This window comes from Rhinolophus hipposideros (assembly GCF_964194185.1).
Source record: "Rhinolophus hipposideros genome assembly, chromosome: 8".
Taxonomy (NCBI): domain Eukaryota; kingdom Metazoa; phylum Chordata; class Mammalia; order Chiroptera; family Rhinolophidae; genus Rhinolophus; species Rhinolophus hipposideros.
Genome location: NC_138054.1, coordinates 78,445,258 through 78,464,498, shown reverse-complemented (window position 1 = coordinate 78,464,498; position 19,241 = coordinate 78,445,258). Strand labels below are relative to the sequence as shown.

Below are 19,241 nucleotides of genomic sequence, written 5' to 3'. Positions count from 1 at the left end.
TTTCTCTAGATCATAGAACTAGTGTTTTGACCTTGAGGCAGTGCATCTCTGCAGTTAAATTCAGCATGTGCTCAGGGAATAAGAACTACCTTGAAAACTGCTGGAATAAAAACATAATGTCTGCAAGGACTAATATAAGTGAGTTCTTAATTTTTCCCTGTTTTTTATCATCTGCTGTGCTGGTATAAATAAGAAAGAATTAATTGGGTAGCATATTTTGGTAAGCGTGAAAACAAATCATAAGAATTTTCAGTAAAGTTGAACCAAAACCTTGATTATGTGTCTGCACCCAAGAAAATATTGATAGCATCATTTTTAAGGAAACGAAACATTTATTTTAAATTGTTATGAAATTACCACTTAAATAAGTCTTTTATTTTTAAAATCAAATCTTACTGCTGACCATGTTTCATTGTACATAAGGAGACTTGGCTGTAACGAGTATTTGTCACCCACAAAAACTAGATGGGCAGCAGTGAAAGGAAGTGCTCTTGTTTTGGAATGGTCCTTGTTTTCCTTGGATGCTTTTGCTTAGAATCCAACAGCCAAATGAGGAACCTATAAAAGCAAAGCAAACATTTTTATTACAGATGAACCCTTATACTCTTAAATCTGTACACATACTGATTATGGCTTGATCTTTGAAATTTATATTGACCAAAATGTTGTCGCATCACAAATCCCTTAGAGATTCTTTCATAAATTCTAATTGGAAGAGCTCTTAGATCCCATTTAGTATAGTTTTACACTGATCATTGCTAAATAAATAGTTATCTGACTTTCATTTGAACACCTGCATTGACAGTGAACTCGCTACCACATGAAGGCACTCATTCCATTTTGCAGGCTACTTTTTTCTCTTTCAAGTGACAGTTTTCTAAGCATTTGAGGATTATTCTTAGGTCTCCTTTGGTTCTTCTGCAAGCTAAATATATCCTGAATTCTTCAGGTGTGGCCTATGATACTTTGCCATACAACGTCACTGCTCATGGAATAGCTTGGATCACAATTCTAGAACTGGAAATCAGAGTAGCTAACATTCATGGAGTGTTTTGTATGGATCAGTGTACTAATTACTGATTATCTCCTTTAAATCCTTACAACGATGTGGGAGACGTTACTATTATCTCCATTTCAGAGATGGGGGGCCACCCACTGAAGTTCTGAGAGATCAAAGAGTTAAGAGGTGGCAGAATGCAGGTCTGTCCGAATCCAGCATGTGGATTTTGATCTCATTTTACAAATGAGAAAATGGAGGTCCAGAGAAGTAAAGCAACTTGGCTGAGGGCACCAGCCTGCCAGTAGTGAGCTAGGACTAGAATTCAGATCGGCCTCCTGGAACAAGGCTCTTTGCATAGGCCTCTCCAAGAGGGGAGGAGTCAGTTGGCAGGTTCCTCATCTGTTTTCCTTTTTTGCTTTGAAAGCAAGCTCTCCTCAGTTTGGATGAACAAGCATTTGTTGGACCCTTACTGTGTGTCTACAACATTTATTTTCAATCAGAAGCCAGGGTGATATCAGTGTGACAAGGCTTGGTTTTGAGAATTATGTATAAAACAGCAGGAGAAACTTAACACATTTTGTTGTGTTTTTGTGCCAAAACGGTGGTGGTATTTATATTTCTTGGCAATAAAATTATTTTCAAAAGAAACTAAATACTTGTTGAAAAGCCAATGGATGAGCTTCAGCACATTGAAGTCATTTCAGAATCCCTCCTACATGCTGACTCCTGTCATTCTCAATTCCAAAACATTCATTTCATTGCATCATTTCCCCATGGAAACCTTTGGGAGCTTCCAGTTGCCTAAAGGATGATTCAGGGGGCTCTAGCTCTTCTCTTCACCAATTCTGCTGAGCCAGGTTCCTTCATGCTTCTGTTCTTGCTCACAATCTTGCCCTCGCAATGCCTTTCATGTCCTGTCACTTGGCCAAACTCAACACATCTCCAAGTTCCATTTCCCTGACCTCCCCAAACTCATGACCACTCCCTTCTCTAATTTTCCAGCAGCTACTGCCAGGATTACATTTTTAGTACTTAATAGATAGAGCTGTGCACATATGAAAATCCAGTCCTTCAAAGTAGTTAAAGCCCTACTTTGTCTGTTTATACCCCCACAATACTCAAAACGGGCTTATCCGTGGTAGAGTCACAAAAAGTGTCCTTTCTTCAGAAAGGCTAACTGTGGAATTAGTTTTAGTAAGTGGAAGTCAGGGGGTTCTTGGGCTTTGGAAAGCAAGAAATAAAACTCATGGTTTATTAATTTGAAATAAAGCGTTGAAGGAAGTAATTTATTCTCTTAGTGAGAGCACATGAAACATGGTGTTACTAACTGAATTTTTAGAAACCAGTACATGGGTTAAGATTGTTGTAATCTACTGGAAATTAGAGGATTAGTATCTGTAACTCCTTGAGACATAGAACTAGATTTGTCTCTAGCTCTTCACACAAAAGCTGTCACATAATAGGTAATACATTTAATGGGATTAGTGAATGAACAAGTGCATCTCAGAACCATCCTTGGAGGAGATGGGTACCCTTGGGGAGTATGAGTGCCCCATCCCAGCAAGTGCCAGACACCTTGATATCCCCGGACACCAGGATGGCCCTTCCAACTCCCAGCACTCTGGTTCTATGAAATGCATTAAGGGCATTTAGTAATTTAAAATGTCATTCGATCCAAACAAAACCATACTCATAAAGTGAATATGTATGGGAAATGTTTTATGCATGCCAAATACTAGTAACAAAATAAAAATTTTGATTAACCATGCTAGGGGAAAAAATTGTCATTCTAGATGGTTCACCAAAAAAAAAGTCACCCCTGGATTTATCAGCTTTGGAAGTTTAAAATTCTTGCCTCTATAATGGATATTGGACTTTTCAAGTACAAGCTGTGTTATACTGCTGAATAAATGGTTCTCCTGAGCTGTAAGAAAGTAAATCAGAAAATTGAGGGGAAGGAGAGAATGGCTTCTTCAGTAGCTGCCCACAGCACATACACACATGCTGTGTCCTTGGAGCCAGACAGACACCAATTCAAATTCCTCCTTTTCCATTGACTAGCTATGTCATTTGAAAGACGTTACTCCTCGTCTTTAAGTTGGGGACACTTACTCTTGCACAGGGTTGTTGCAAAGATAAAATCAGATAATGTTAAAAAGCAGCTAGAAAAAAATCGGAAACCGTAGGCTTGCAAAAAATGATAGCAATTATGCTTACACATTCCTTCGTGGGATACAGCACTAGATGGCTAAATTAGTAATAAACTTTCACATTCACCTGGTAGTTTGCATTTTATAGAATGTAGTTACAGATATTATTATCTCATTTGGTCTCCAAAACAACCCACTGAGGTAGAACCAAGATTACTATTCTTATTTTATCAGTGAGAGAGGTCAAGGAACTTGCCTACATGATACCTTGCAGAATGGTGACTGGAATCCAGAACCTTTAATTCCAGGTACACACTTCTTCCATTTCACCTGCTGCTGCAATGGCTAGTGTTGGGTGGGGATCCTCAGATTTCCTTCATTGATTCAGCAAATAATTTATTGCAACTCAGGAAACTGTGCTGGATGTTTGTCCTGATTGTAGTATCGCTGGTTGATTAGCAGAATGCTTGGTATTATAAATAATAGTTGCTCAATAAAATACTTGTGGAATGAATGGATGGATTAAACCAGTTTTCTGAGTCCTTTCACTTGATTATCCTGCTTCTGCTAAAAGGGCAAGAACACTTGCAGGGGGTGGGAAGACACTGACTATTGGGAAAAGCCAAGAGTCAATGACTATAGAGAGAAGCTGATATAAGGTAAGGCTGGTTACCACATGGATGACTCTCAGAATAATGATAGTGAATAAAAGAAGCCAGACAAAGAAGAGTATATACTGTATGATTCCACTTACATAAAATTATAGAAAATGCGAACTATAGTGATGGCCCCAGTGGTTGCCTGGGGACGGGATAGGGAGTAGTTTCAAAGAGGCAGTAGTTTGGTGGTAATGGATTTGTTGGTTATCTTAATTGTGGTGATGGTTTCATGGGTGTAGAATCTGTTTAAATGTATCAAATTGTAGACTTTTAAATATGTGTGGTTCATTGTCAATGATACCTCCATAAAGCTGTTTGAAGGGGAAGGAGACAAAGGAGGAGAGGCACGTTATCTGCAGGTTCTGTTTTGCCCCTACAGACACTGATGTTAAGGCCCATAATAATAAGGCTGGTTGTCTGGCCTGTTACTGATCAGATGTCGGATACAGGTGGGAAAAGGATTGCCTGGACTCCAAAGGCCTGGTTCCTGGTCTTGTCTCTGACACTCACAAAGGTATGCTACCGGGCATTCGCTTGACCCCTGTCGGCCCCAACTTCCCATTTGTAACTTGGCAATATTGATCCCTCCTTGCCAGCCAACAACTTCAGCATCGATTGGAAGATTACCCAAGGTGACACACATCAGAGTGCTTTGTGGACTGTGAGTATAGGTCAAAAGGAAGAGGGCAGTGGGGTGACAGTGTCTAGCCCAATCATGACAACAAATGCTACGATGTAACACAGAGATTCTCAGTGGCAGCTGAGTTGTTTGAACTGAATGACCCCAGACTCCTACACTACAAGTTTACTTGAGTCCACAAGCTATAATTTATCAAGAGTTGTGTGTTAGATTCAGCTCCACTGCACAATCACTGTGAGAACTTAACATCCTGGCTCCACGCTGAGCATCTGTCAAATGAGGGGATTCGAGTTGCTGGCCCCTGTGGTCCTTCTGGCTCTTGCATTGCAAGATTCTGTCACCTTCACGTTGAACTATTTGTCCACTGTGACGACTCCAGGTGGAGAGAATTGTGGCTAGTGACAGTTGTCTTATCCCTGACCTTCAGGGACTGGAAGGCATCAGGGAAACTAATCTTTACCACCTCCCCATCCTCCACCCCAACACACACACACACACACACACACACACACACACACACACACACACACACGGATTTGCTCCTCTTCCAGTGTTCTTTACTTCATTTTCATTTGTTTTTATTTTACTCTCCTGAGCATCAAGTTAATATACATGCTTAGATACCTTCTTAAGTTCACTCACTCAAAAATCTGTGCCATTAACAGGTTAAGAATCTTACCTCCCAGAAAGCTTGGTCATGGAAATATTTTGCCGCAGGAGATACCGCTTTCCATATTTTGAGTTTTAAGAGTAAACCTGTTTAAATTCATAATTAAATGTTAAACATTTGGAGCACAGCATTTGTTATCTCAAAACTAATCAAAATATCATATGTCAATTATGGTGTCTCAACGGAAATCCTTTTTTCTTCCATAACCAGGAGACGGGCAACTTGAAGCATTGTTCTTCCTAGACCAGCTTAATTAATTCTATAGACATCTTTTAACAGGAACTGGCAAGAGCAATCATGTGCAAAAGATGTAGATTACGCTGAAAGGTATACAATCGCCATGGATCTGACATGCTTCCCAAGATGCACTAGAAGGGCCTTATCAGGTGCCCCCACCTAAAGCTGATCCATTTAACACACAGGAGCTACCGTGGAGAGTGACTCAAAGTAGGCGCCCGTGTAGGCCCAATAAACTCCCAGCAACCTCAGCTCAAGATTCCACTTGTGTAGTTAGGGAAGTAGTTTGTAACTACTTGCACTTGTGTCTGTTCTGTTCACCTGTCCAGCCTCTGCCCAGAGAGCTTGGCCCTGTGCATCCCCCCAGCTGCACAAAGTCTGCCGAATTTTCCAGGGTACATGAAGTGAGCATTACCTTTCACATGAAGTAGGGAAATGCCATTCATAGATTTAGCTGTGTGTTTTTAATGATGATCGGTTCCAATGTATTAAACAGCAAGATTAACGAGAGGTGTGGGCATATTCATATTTTCCTTTTGTTGTGCACGCCTTTAACTGGTATTGGCAGGTAAGATGCAATTAGTGCACCTCATTTAGCTAGATTTACTCAGAAATTATCTCTATCGCCTACGTTGATTTTACAGATAGCAGAGGCTTACTTATCCTCATGAAAATCCATCTAAATACATAAATCCATATTGTATTTTCTTGTCTTATGAGTCAACCCTGAACACATTTAGACTTTTAAAAAAATCAGAACCATTGCTAGGAACATCCACTTAGGAAACTGCTATATAACACAGAGAAGGTATATAGTTGTTGCGGGGTGTTAGCCTGCTCTCCTGCCGCCCAAGCTTTTCCTGTTCTTGTGTCTGACTTTAAGAATTTCTTTTCCTCTGTTAGGCTCTCTGCTTTCGCTTCTAACTTCTACCAGTGCGCCTTACTTCTAGGAACCTACCGCATCTCTAATTGGCTATTTCTAATCTTCCTGTACTGGGAAACCCAACAACCATACATGATAGGATTGTTTCTTAAATAGTATAGACAGACCCCAAATAGCGGGGTCTACTGACAAGTAAAATGCTTGGCTTTGGGGGGTAATTTGGTGCTATTTTGGCTGCTTGAAGGCCTCTTTTGCTTTCCGTTGTCCAAGTTCTTTTTAATTACCAGTTCCCTCGTGCCCAAAGTAACATGTAAAGAGGAAAGTTCATTGGTTTTAACTCTTACAGGAATGATATGGGTGGCTTTTCCTCTATTCTCTTTTTTTTTTATTCCAGTGAAGCATAAGGAAAGCCGTCCCAGGGGCTTTATAAGACAGTGCAGGTCGTGTCACTTTGTCAATACCAGTGACAATGGTGAATGGTGGGACAGCCCAAGTATGGGGTTGCCAGATAAAATACAGGATACTTGGTTAATTTTTAATTTAAAAAATGGGCACCTGTGCTTTCATTTGCTAAATCTGACAACCCTATGTAAGGTTAGGCTGTCCTGGATAGAAGGTAAACTTATGGAGGGAGGCATTTTTCTCATCCGTATTGAAATAATCACCTCAGACTGCGTCCACAGCTGAGGCTAGTTGGTACATTAAGGTAATTCAAGCCAATCTCACTCTCTAAAATTATCCAGATAATTCCAAGAAGTACCTTCATACATGTTTCAGAGCTGAACAGAAGCCAAATGATTAGTTACCATAATCCTTCTATTGCACAGAGAAGCCAGCCAAAGCCAGAGAGTGTGAAGCGATATGCCTAATGCCACCAATTTATTAGTGTCTGCTTATACTATTTTGTCTCTTATTTGGCATCCACTCTCTGTGTAGGGCCATAATGTATGAATGTCTAATCAATAAAAGCTGTTTGCTTGTAGAATAAAAGTGAACATTTCTAAACAGAATGCATATTTTCACTGGGCATATATGTAAGATTGGCAAATTAGTAACTCCCCAAGATTCTTTGCTGTTCTGTCATATGAGAGGAGCAAACACATACTTCAGCCCTCTGTTTAAAAATCTCCAGTGGCTTTCCATCTCTCAGGGTGATCTGGCTCCTTCTACCACGCTGTCCCCAACTCTTGTCACTCTCCCCCTCACTCTATCCACATCAGCTATACTGACCTCCTTGCTGTTCCCCAAATATGCCAAGCATGGTCCTGCCTCAGGGCCTTTGCTCTTGCTGTCCCTTCTCAGAGAATGCTCTTCTCCCAAATACACATGTGGTATGTCTCTCTCCCTCTCTCCATTCAGGTCTCTGCTTACGAGATAGGTCTTCCCTTCTCACCTTTCTAAAAGAGCACCCCACCCTCATACAACTCTGTTCCCCCACCCTGATTTACTTTTCTTCACAGCACTTATCACCATCTTACATATTACACATTTATTTCTCCATTTATAGTCAACTAAAATGTCAGCTCCAGCCCCCTCCCCCACTAGGACGTCAACTTCATGAGATCGGGGAATTTGTTTTGTTCACTGCTTTGTTCACTGCTTTGTTCCTAGAGCCTGACTCAGTAGATATTGAATAAGTATTTGCTGAACCAAAAATATTATGAATGTCCTCAGGGAATAAAAGGTAAACTTTTTGACATAAAGGTTTCCTTGGCTTTCTGTACAAAATTGGGTGGAATCACCAGCTCAGGGCTCAAGAGGCTCAATGTCACCACTCACTAGTTATAACCTTAGGAATATCTCTTCCTTTCCCTGGCCCTCAGAATCCACACCTATAGCAGGTGACCTCTGAAGGCCTTTCTACTTCTTAAATAATAGGATTCTGTGTTCGTCTGTTTTTTAATCAAAGTCTGAGCTTCGGACTTTTGAGACTTGCCCCCTGGCTGGATATGCATGTGCTCATCCTATTCCCCAAGAACCTCCCCTCAGCTCCACACAAATGAAGCAGACTTTTAATCAAAGTCTGGCCTCACCTCTAGACTTTGATTAAAAGTCTGCTTCATTTGTGTGGAGCTGAGGGGAGGTTCATGGGGAATAGGATGAGCACATGCATATCCAGCCAGGGGGCAAGTGCACTCTGGACCCAGGCCCTATGTCCTAGGCAATGGCAGAAGAAGAGTGGTCTCACACTTACCTGTCAGAAGACCAGATGCTAGGCCCATAGCGATGGAAAAGCTGAGTGCACCAGAGTCAATGAGCAGTTGGTAGCCATTCCTAGAAATGACCAAGCAGAGGCAGTCACATTGAAGCATCAGGCTGCAGAGCTTACTGGGGACAAAAAGCACTGTTTGCACTGTCAGGAAGGGCTCATCAGGAGTACAAGTGTCCTCTTCCTGGTGATATATTCCCCTGTCATTTCCTGCAAAGCCATGCAGACATGGAGGAGGGGAAGGAGGTAATTCCAAGATCCTCTTTGGCTTACTTGAATCCTCAAACCCCCTGGATAATGTACTAGAGCAGGAGTTAGAAAACCCAAGTTTAAGTCCCAATTCTGTCACTAGCTACATGAACCTTGGCAAGTCACTTAACCTCTCAGAGCCCCAAGTTTCCTCCTTAGGCAAGTAAAGATGAAGGCTTTATTTCTATTAGGTTGGTGCAAAAGTAATTGTGGTTTTTGCAATTATTTTTAACCCTTTAAACCGCATTTACTTTTGCAGCAACCTAATATTAAGTCAAGGTGCAGCACAGTTTAACTATCAGACCCATCTCCCCTGCCCACCCTGAACACACTTCCCTGTTTGCTCTCCAGGGCAACCCCAGGACTTCACTTTAAACAATGAAGGGACCCTGGGAGGACATTTACATGACCATGCAGTAGGCAAAGATTTTTTTTTAAACAGGACATACAAGAACTGAACATAAAGGAAACAATGATAAATTGGACTATATTAAAATTAAAAACTATTCATCAAAAGACACCATTAAGAAAGTGAAAGATAACCCACAAAGTGGGAGAAGATATTCATAATAATATATCTGACAAAGGATCTATATTCATAATATGTAAAGAATTCCTACAAATCAATAAAAAAAATGGGCAAAAGAATTTGAACAGTCATTTCACAAGAGAAAATACTCAAATGTCCTAAAAGCATATGAAAAGTGCTCCACTTAATAAGTCATCAGGGAAATTAAAATCCAAACGATCAGTTTGATTCCTAAATGGCTAAAATTAAAAAGAAGGAAAATGTGGAGTATTAGAGAATACATGAATACATGGGGTAAAGGGAACTCTTGTATATGTATTGGTGCAAACCACAATGGAAAACGGGTAGCATCCACTAAAGTGGACATATGAATACTTATGATCCAAGAATTCCACTTCTGGGCATATATTCACCAGAAGTGCATTTATATGTTTCCCTCTAAAAAGCATTAGAATGTTTATAACATCAGTACTAGAATGTGCATAATAGCTCCAAACTAGAGACTACCCAAATGCTCATCAATAATGGATCAATAAAATGTGCTGTGTTCACATAACAGAACACTTGTTTCAACTGTATTTTCTTAGACTCTATAATTTGTCTACTTGGTACTCATTTATCACAGGACCAAACTAATGGCCCAAGTTGTTTACCCCTCTCTTTTGCAAGTCAGCTTTCATGGGAGCGCAAAACTCATATTATAAACCCCCCAAGCACAAACTCTAACATATGTGTTTTCACTTCCTGCCTAATAGGGGATGTCCCCACCTTGTTACTCCCCCACCACTACAGTCCTAAAGGCACAGTCTCAATCCCCCTCTCTCTCTACTGCCTGGTCCCTTCATGTAGGCTTGCCTGGTATGTTATGCCTCTCATTTCCAGGGGAATTGTGAGTAACATTAAACTTTCCTTTCAATGGCACTGACTTCTCCATGTCACTCAGTCACCTTTATAAATTAAACCCAAGCACAGTTCAACACTGAAAATGAACAATCTACAGAGATACTCAACAACATGGGTGAATCTCACGACTATGATGTTAAGTAAAAGAAACCAAGCACACGAGAACATGAATTTCCTATATGAGTCCATGTGTATAGAAGAGAAAAGCAGACAAAACTGATCAATGCTATTAGAAGTCAGATTAGTGGTTACCCTGGGATGGGACACAGAGTGTCACAGGGGCATGTCAGAAAATTCATCAAGTGGTACCTTATGAGGTTTGCACTTTTCTGGATGTGAAAAAACTACAAAAAATGGTTTTTCCTAAGTTAATATTAAGTGGCAGGATAGAAGCGAAACCCAGATCTGCTGAGTGACAACCCACAATTCACTCTATCCTGATGCCTCTGAAAGCAGAAATGGATGAAATAGAAATCACCGTAACAACAGTATCCACTCAAGGTGGGCTTCCCGTGCCAGGCCCCTCAGCTTGATGCTTTACCATCTGATCTCACCGTGATCCTCACAGCAGCCCTGTGAGTGAGCTATTAGGGTCCCGATTTCACAAATGGGAAGGTCCAGGTTAGGAAAGTGAACCAAGGGCTCTTGTGGCACATGGCTTGGCATGGGTGGCTTTTGGAATTCAAACCAGGCAGGTCTGTCTACAAAGTCTGGCTAGGTCTTTTCCAGATTTCAGCACAAATTTGACCAAATCAGCATTCCAGGAACACTATTTTTAAAAATATTTTTCTTTAAATATATATTTTTAAAAGTTAAATAAATGTATTTAAAAGGAAACTTTGTGTCACTAGCTTAAGTGGAAGAAAAATGAGAGGTAACTAAAAAAAATATATAATGAAAACAAAAGGCTGCCAAAATCTTCCCCAGATGTTGCAGCCTGGTCAAGTCTCTCATCCTCAGGCTTCTTCTGCTGTCATGAAAACTGAAAGTCAGGTCAGCAAGTGTCCGAAGGGTGCAGACACTGGGCACCAAGGGGAGACTTTCTCCCTGATAGAATCAAAGGATTGAATGAGAATGGAAAAAGAGCCTCTGCGCTGTGTGATTCAATGTTCTTTAAATGTGTCTTCATCCAGGCCCGGAGCACAGCACCTGACTCATTCACATTTGCTGCCCTGAATAGGAAATTGACAAATATGGTTTGTGGAAGGAATGAAAGTCAACCCACTGGCCCAATGACACCAAGCTAATAAAGCAGCTGATCCACATTTCACATGAAGTGTTTTGACTTGCAGCGAAGTCCTGTCTTCATGTATAGATGCCCCTCCTATGGAAGCAGCAGCATCAATAATCATCATAAAGAAAGAGGCCGTGTGTTGAGTGTTTACTCCACGTCAAGCGCTGTCCTGAGCCCTTTAATGCTTTATGTTGCTGAATCTTCACAGCACCTCCACGATGCATATCTTTTTTATTTTTTAAGGAAGGCACAGCTCACAGTGGCTCATGCAGGGATCAAACCCGCAAACTTGGGGCCATCAGCACTACACTCCAACCAACTGAGCTAACCGGCCACCCCTGACAATGTAGATCTTATTATCCCATTTGACAGATAGAAAACTGAGATTTAAAAAGAGGACCAGGCCTAAGATCACACGACTGGTAAATGTGACCTTCGTCTGTCTTGGGCAGGTAATTCCCCCTAAGTATCACTTCTTAGCGTATGATAATATACTCACAGAGTGCTTGCAATGGATGATTTGACATAATACCTAACACTTAGAAAGCAGTCAATAAACAGTAGTGATTGTCATCAGTAATATTGTTATCACTGGTATCAGTTTCATCTGGAAAAAAATCTATCCCTATATCATGTCCAAGTCACTCTTTCATTTTATGTGAGACACGTCCAGAAGATATTACACAACCTCCAGGAGGTGATGGCCAGCCGGGGCTCTAGTACATCAAATTGATTATTGATGTCATTGTCTGGGGGGCACAGGACCTGACTCTGGTCCAAGGCCAACATTCCCACCTCACAGCGAAACCTCGGCCACGCCCCTTCTCTCTCTGGACCTCAGGGATAGGCTGTGTCTGGCATTTTTTTATATTAACTTATTAAATCCTTTTAACCACATGGTGTCTGGCCTCAAGTAGCCTCCAACAACCCCGTGAGGGGAGGTATGAGCCTTACCTTCATTTACAATTGGGCGATCAAGGTTGAGAGGGGCGAGGTAGCATGACCAGCTAGTAAGAGGTCTGACTAGTCTGACTCCTCGCCACACTCTTCACCATGACCTAAACGATCAGCGGTTGAAAATTGGACTCAACTGGCTTGAGCTTGACTGCCCTGTTCTGTCTGCTTTTGGGGGCCTCAGGGCTATCCGCCTTTACCTTGCACCTAAACTGTCACCTTTGGAAAGAAGTGGCCTGGAGAGGTGATGACTCCATACAAGTTAGGGCAGAATTTCTGAATAAATTGGCCAAGAAATATTTGCTGAGGCCTATGAGTGCCTGGCCTTGAAAGCACACACCGCAGCTAAGGGCTCTGGGCACATTTCTTCCTGAGGTGGGTGGGGGTGTTAAGGGATTAAGACAAGTAACCCACATGGGATGCTTGATCCAGTTCATGTGATGCGCCATCAGCACGATATTGGTGATCCCTCCGAGCAGACCCGGCAAGCCAAAGGTGTAGTGCACGCCGCACGAGTCCTGGATCCCCAGCACACGGTTAAAACACACCTGGGGAGAAATGTCGTTATAAGCAGATCTGCATGTGACACTGACATTCTCTACTCACCCTTGTCACAAATCCTTGGCATCCAGGGCCACCAAAAGGGGATAGGCTTTAGGGTCCACCTAAAGAAGACTTGAATATGCGCTCACATCACCTGGGGAGGTTGTTCAACTGCAGAGCCAGATGTTTTGGGTCTGGGGCTGGAGATTCTGCTTTTCTAACCAAGTCCCAGGTGATGGCAGTGCTGCTGGTCCACAGACCACACTTTGAGAAGCAAGGGTCCAGCCCAGGCACTACCCACATTTTGGGCTATAATTCTGTGTTGTGAGGGAGGCTGCCCTGCGCATTGCAGGATGGTTAGCAGTATCCTTGGCCTGTACTCTTTACATGTCAGTAGCACCCCCCAACCCAGTGTGTCAACCAAAATTGTCTCCAGATGTTGTCAAATGTCCCCAAGAGGTGATTGAGACCCACTGGTCTAGCCCAAACTTAACTACCATCCCAAAGACAACAGAACTATTTAGAATAAGTCAGAAGAAAAGAATCTGATCACACCTGAAGACTCCATTCAGTTCTCCTTCCACCTCACCACTTAGCCACCCAGATGGCCATGAGCTAACAGATGTAGATTCAAATGCAAATTCGATCACGTTAGTTCTCGCCTTAGACTCGTTATTGTCTCCAGAATAAAAACCCAGATTCCTCAACTAGCTCAGGATACATACCTGAGCACCTGCTCTCTCTCAAGATTCTGGTCCCATCACACTCCCAGGTGAACCCAATGCTTTAGCCATGAGAATGTCTCTCAGTTTCCTGGCTAAGCCATATGCTCTTCTCACCATTGAGCCTTTGAATACATTGTTCCTTCTGCCTGAAATACATTTTCCACTTCTTTGCCTGGCCAATATTAGTGATCTGTCAACGCTCAGCTGCTCTGGGAGGCATTTCCTGACCCATCACAGGGTAGCTTAGATGTGCTCCTGGATCAGTTATCACACTGAGTTATGTTTATTTGTCCATTTCCCCCATTACCCTACAGCTTGGGAAGCAGGATAAATGTGAAAGCATGTGTGATGAATGAATGAATGAATGAATGAATGAATGAATGAATGAATGAGTGAATCAATCAATGAATCATCTTTGAATCCTTCTCCCAGTGATAGAGTCAAGGAAACTGAGGCACAGAGAAAGCCATGGACTCTGAGCTTGATAACTTGTTATGCACCTTTTGCTGTGCATGTTCTCTTTTCATCATTATGGCCTCCAAGCCAGAGGAAATAAAAGACATCTGTTCCCATTGCAAAGTGAAAAGCAGACTGCCCTATCTTTGCTCAAATCAAATTGTTGGTAAATTCTTCCTGATTTGGGGTTGAAACGCTTCCTGAATATCCACTGTTCACCCAATTCAGCTTCCTGTGCCACCGAGTACTCCTTTCTGTACTCCTTTCTCCTTTCTGTACTCCAATCAACTCCTTCCTGTACTCCTTTCTCCCCCACCAAGTCTTCAAAGCTATGAAGATTTGCTGTTCCTAAATATTTCTTTTAGAAGTATGTTATAACGACTTGGCTATAATGAAGTATTCTGATATTATCTGTACCTGTTGAATACTGAAGGGAGAAAAATCTATCCACTAAGAAAAACTAAACAATCAGAAGTGGACACGACCTAGATTATCAACTCAACATCTTTCTTCTGGGTTCGGACCTTCCCACCCCCATTCACATGGTCATTGGCAGCAGCTATGTATGTACAACCTGCCCCACCCCCACCCCAGCCAAAGGTGGGCACATTATCCAAATTAGACCAATGAGCCCTTTCTCCAGAGAACTTGGAATTGGGGTCAAGAGAGTCCACCCAGCTGCTTTCTTGAAGAGAGAGGCAACATTCCACCATGTGGAGTAAGAGTAGAAGAAGAGGAAGAAAGTGTACAAAGTGAGAATAAAGCAGATACTCAGGAAAAGCAAAGAAATAAGAAGAGCGGGGACTTCTTGGGCTCCCCGCAACACTTTTGTCCCTGGTGCCAGCTGTCCTTGGGTTCTGTGACACCCCAGGAGCCGTATAACCAATTCCCCTTTGTGCCTGAGCAAGCTTGAATGGGTTCTGTTACTTGCTCCCCATACCCCAACAAATACATCATCCAACCTGGGCAGTTTGGCTTTGAAGCCAAAGTGAAAAGGTGCCAACACCTGCCTAGCACAGCCCATGGCAACACACGGTGGCCTATTATGGTTCCAGGGTCCTGCTGACCTAAGCCAAACAGAGGGTGTTAGTTGCCCAGCTCCTTACCGGCAGGCATTTGGCTCCCCCGATTGAGATTAGCCCGGCTATAAGGCCCAGCACCATGGCAACAAAAGGAGTATGGATCTGGTAGCATGGGGCGCTCACAGCCACACCTCCTGCCAGTACTGCATTGTGGATATGAGCCTGCAAAGAAATAGCTCGTGGGTGAATGGAGCAAGGCACAGAGGACAGCATCTTGCCCGAAGTTACTTAACAAGCTGGTAGCAAGGCAACACTGTAATGTCTTCCCTGCTTCGCTGATCCTGAAATCATCCACTCCCCTCTGTTGAGATTATCCAGCCCTTATCAAGGCTCTTATCTCACCCGACTTCTCAGGTTCAGGGAGCAGTCACCCTGATTGGGAGGCATTTGGGGAATCAGCTTGAAAACACAGTTACTCAGCATCCAGCCACCTTCACACTCATTCGTGATGTGTCCTTGGGCACCTAATGGCTCAGTGATTCAACTTTTCCACCAGAAGAATGAGGTTTTGATTATACCTGCTTAATATAGGGTATTGTAAGAATTAAATGAGTTACCACATGTAAAACCTTTAGCCCCAGTGCCTGGCATCGAACATGAGTAAACGCCCAATAAATATAAGCCATTATTATTGTTATGATGATGATGATGATGGGCTGCTTTGTAACCTATACCACCCTGTATAACTGGACCCAATAAGCTGGCCTGTGTTCCTAGGTCACGTCTCTGCCAGAACTGGGCCTTGCCATGATCTTATAAGAGCATGCCCCCTTCAACTTACCCCTGCCCCCTTCAACTCTAACGAGGTCTAGGAGCTCTGGGCCCCTGGACCGGCTTCTGGGCTTCGCTGACCTAATAGCCAAAGCTGCCTCCCTGGATGTCTCCACCTTATCTGATCCTGGACTCTGAGTCACCATGGAGTTCACCTGTAGGGACACATAACTCCCCTTTGTACTGTTAACCATCACCCATGGCCACATTCTCTCTTCTCCAGGCCTCACTGTGTAGACTTTTCCCCACCACCTCTGGCTGGCTGACCCCAAGCCCTGATCATCATGGGAACCTGTTTTGTCTTTAGCACTACACTCTTCACCTATCTCTCCTCCCAGAATTCACACACGACCTCCTGGCCCCATTGATCATAGCAGCTAACGTTTGCCCAGCACTTATTCTACATGAAGCACTTTACATGCATTATCTATTAATTCCCACTTCATATATAAGGCAATTGAGGTTCAAAAATTTAAGTGGCTTGACCAAGGGAACATGGCTAGGGTAATATATTTCTTCACTTCTGATCCTGATCATTCCAATCTTCAAATTTATTAGGGAAAGGGTGGTGATTGGATGTTCACGCTCTTGTGTGAGATGTGCCTCCCATTAAATAAATAAATAAATAAATAAATAAATAAATAAATAATAACAATTTCTTGGGGAAAGGCTGACTAATTCTATTCTACTTTGTCTATGCTGACTGTTGCTCAGAGTGGCTGGCTTTGGTAACTAGCAGACACGGGTTCAAACTTAGCAGACACGGAGTTCATCAACGCTGATGGACTAAATTACTCCCCCCAGTAAGCCTTTGATCATTTCCCAGTCTCCTCAGTTCCAGGGCCCATTTTAACAACCTAGCACTCTTCCTTATGCTCTACGAAACTACAGACAAGGCTTTACCACTCAGCAAGCTCTTTCCCGAGCCATGGGGCTGGCGCGGGATGGGGGTAGGGGAGACGTGAATCTGTGTGTCCCCCAAAGGGTAGCCCCCCTCCTCACCATGTTGATCTTCCCTTGGGGATGAGCCAAGGCTGACACGGAGATGGCTGTCACTGCGCTGACCGCAAGAGCATAGTAGGTGTTGAACACGGCAAGCTTCCTTTTCTTTAGGGAGGACACCAGAGCAGAGTTGAAACTTGGCCAGAACATCCACAGGAAGAGGGTCCCTGGGGGCCAGAGAGGGTCACTGGCAGAACCAGCACTGCTGCTCCAAAGCCTGAGCCTCTGCGGAGCCGGCAAGTCTCAGCTTAGTCACTTTCTAGCTATGTGACTTCTGGCAAGTCATGTGTCCTTTCTGAAATCTCAGGTTGGTACGGTTCAGCTAACATATTTCACAGGCAAGGAAACTAAGGTTCTGAGACTTGAAATCACCAAATTCCAGGCCTCCTGACTCTGGCTGGTGATGGCCATAGGCTTATTTGAAAAAAGAATCAACATGCCTCTTTCGTTCAGCCCCATGGCCTGGCATTCAGTTACCTGCTGGCCAGCCCACTGCCTGACTTCCTCTAAGCCTCTCCCAACAGCCTGAGTACATCATTTTCACACAGCTTTTCAAAATATACCATTATAACCCTTTTCTTCCCACCCCTTTTCATTCCTCCAACCCAGGGCCCTACTTTTATCACTCCTCCAATACTCTCCTTTAAGCTGAGGACAAAACGATTGGATACACTTATTTTAACTCAAATGTAACGTCTCTCCTCTCCTTTGGATATGAATGAAGAGAAGTTCCCTAGAGGGGAAGGCTTCATTCAAAGGTGTGAATTCATCAAACACCACTTAAGGAAATGAGTCATTATAGAGGGACTTCAGACACCCAGGGCAGTTCGGGAAAGATTTTCTTTTTCTTTCTTTCTTTCTTTTTTTTTTTTTAAAGGAGGCCGCAGCTCACATTGGCCCATGTGGCTATCGAACCGGCAACCTTGGTGTTATTAGGACCATGCTCATAATCAACCAAGCTAACTGGCCACCCCGGAAAGGAGATTTTCGCAGAACATTTTGGAGCCTCTTGCTCATTCAGGTATGAAACCACCCACCCACCTTGTCCTTACCCAGCATTGCAAACAAACTGGGGCTCGTGGCCATCTGATCTTTCTTCTTCGCTCCCTTGGGCAGAGGCCTTGACAAGCACCAGGCCACAGTCAGCCCAAAATAGGCCGCAAACACGTGGATGTGCATCATACTTGTGTGGTCTTCCACCTGCAACAAAAGCCAGCGAGTGTCAGTACCCTTTGCCCACTGGCAAATCCCGATGTTCCTTGGAGAAAGTTCTGAGCTTTGTGTAGGAGATGTGGCTGGAAGTCATGAGTGTTCTGAGCTTACCCAAACCAGCGGTTCCCCTTTCAGAGGAGCCCCATGAGTAACTGAGCGTTTATTCCAGGGAGGTTGCTGGTTGGTCTTATCAGTAGCTCTTAAATGCTTTTGGCTGAGGTCCACTTAGGTGGGACCAAAAGCTACATGGCCACTTCCCCCACCCCCCACTGCTTCCTACTTTTCAGCGGAATTTCATGGAGAGATGAGTGATATAAACTTCGCAACATAAAAAAGTTAGACTTTTTATGACACCAAACTGAAGTCTTTAGTAAATTCTAGATATATGCTAATTTTGCTTTATGAATATCAAATTTACTAATCCTTAATAATTCATGTAGTGGGCTACCCCTAAATCCTATCAACTGTGCCTTCAAAAAATGTCCAGAATTGGCAGAATTTATACCACCACACCTCATTGTTTAAGCAGTTTAAGCCACGCTCACTGTTACCCAAAATTATTGTAATAACCTTCTTTTTTTAAAATTAGTTTCAGGTGTACAAAACAATGTAATAGTTAGACATTTATCATTTAGGTCCCTCACACAGTGATAACCCCTTTCCCCCCATCTATTACCCCTATGACATCGCACATAGCCATTACATTTCCACTGTCTCTATTCCTAATGTTGTACTCTGCTTCTTGTAACCATATATATATGTATATATATATATATGTGTGTATATATATATATGTGTATATATATATATATATATATATATATATATACACATATAAAATTGTAGTTGACATTCAGTATTGTTCAGTTTCAGCTTCAGGTGTGCAGTGCAGTGATCAGGCATCTATATCATCCCTGAGGTGGTCTCCCTAATGAGACAAGTGTCCATTGGTGACCCTACTTAACAAGTGATCAGAGTTAACATCCCCAGTAATGAGACAAATGCCACTATCTTGCTGTGTGATCTTGGGCAATCACTTCCCCTTTCTGGGCATCAGCTCTCTCATCTGTGATCAGCTCTTATCTTACTTAATTGTACCTGACCACAAGGTCACGGCTACAGCAGAGGAGCTG

General features: G+C 42.8%; 1 protein-coding gene across 2 annotated transcripts in view; it reads right to left on the bottom strand.

Annotated features, from left to right (window-relative positions):
• Window positions 1-317: 317 nt before the first annotated feature.
• LOC308501111 (RH-like protein) overlaps window positions 318-19,241 on the bottom strand; it is a 33,532-nt gene continuing 14,608 nt past the window's right edge. The window contains exons 4-10 of one of the 2 annotated variants that reach the window (XM_081056843.1): window positions 17,949-18,096; window positions 16,897-17,063; window positions 15,148-15,285; window positions 12,732-12,865; window positions 8,434-8,513; window positions 5,129-5,205; window positions 318-558 (exon numbers count right to left, since the gene is read on the bottom strand). In XM_081056843.1, coding sequence (XP_080912969.1) covers window positions 532-558; window positions 5,129-5,205; window positions 8,434-8,513; window positions 12,732-12,865; window positions 15,148-15,285; window positions 16,897-17,063; window positions 17,949-18,096 — 771 coding nt within the window. In that variant the 3' untranslated portion in view covers window positions 318-531. The remainder of the gene's footprint in view (window positions 559-5,128; window positions 5,206-8,433; window positions 8,514-12,731; window positions 12,866-15,147; window positions 15,286-16,896; window positions 17,064-17,948; window positions 18,097-19,241) is intronic. The other variant, XM_081056844.1, reaches the window with a different exon arrangement.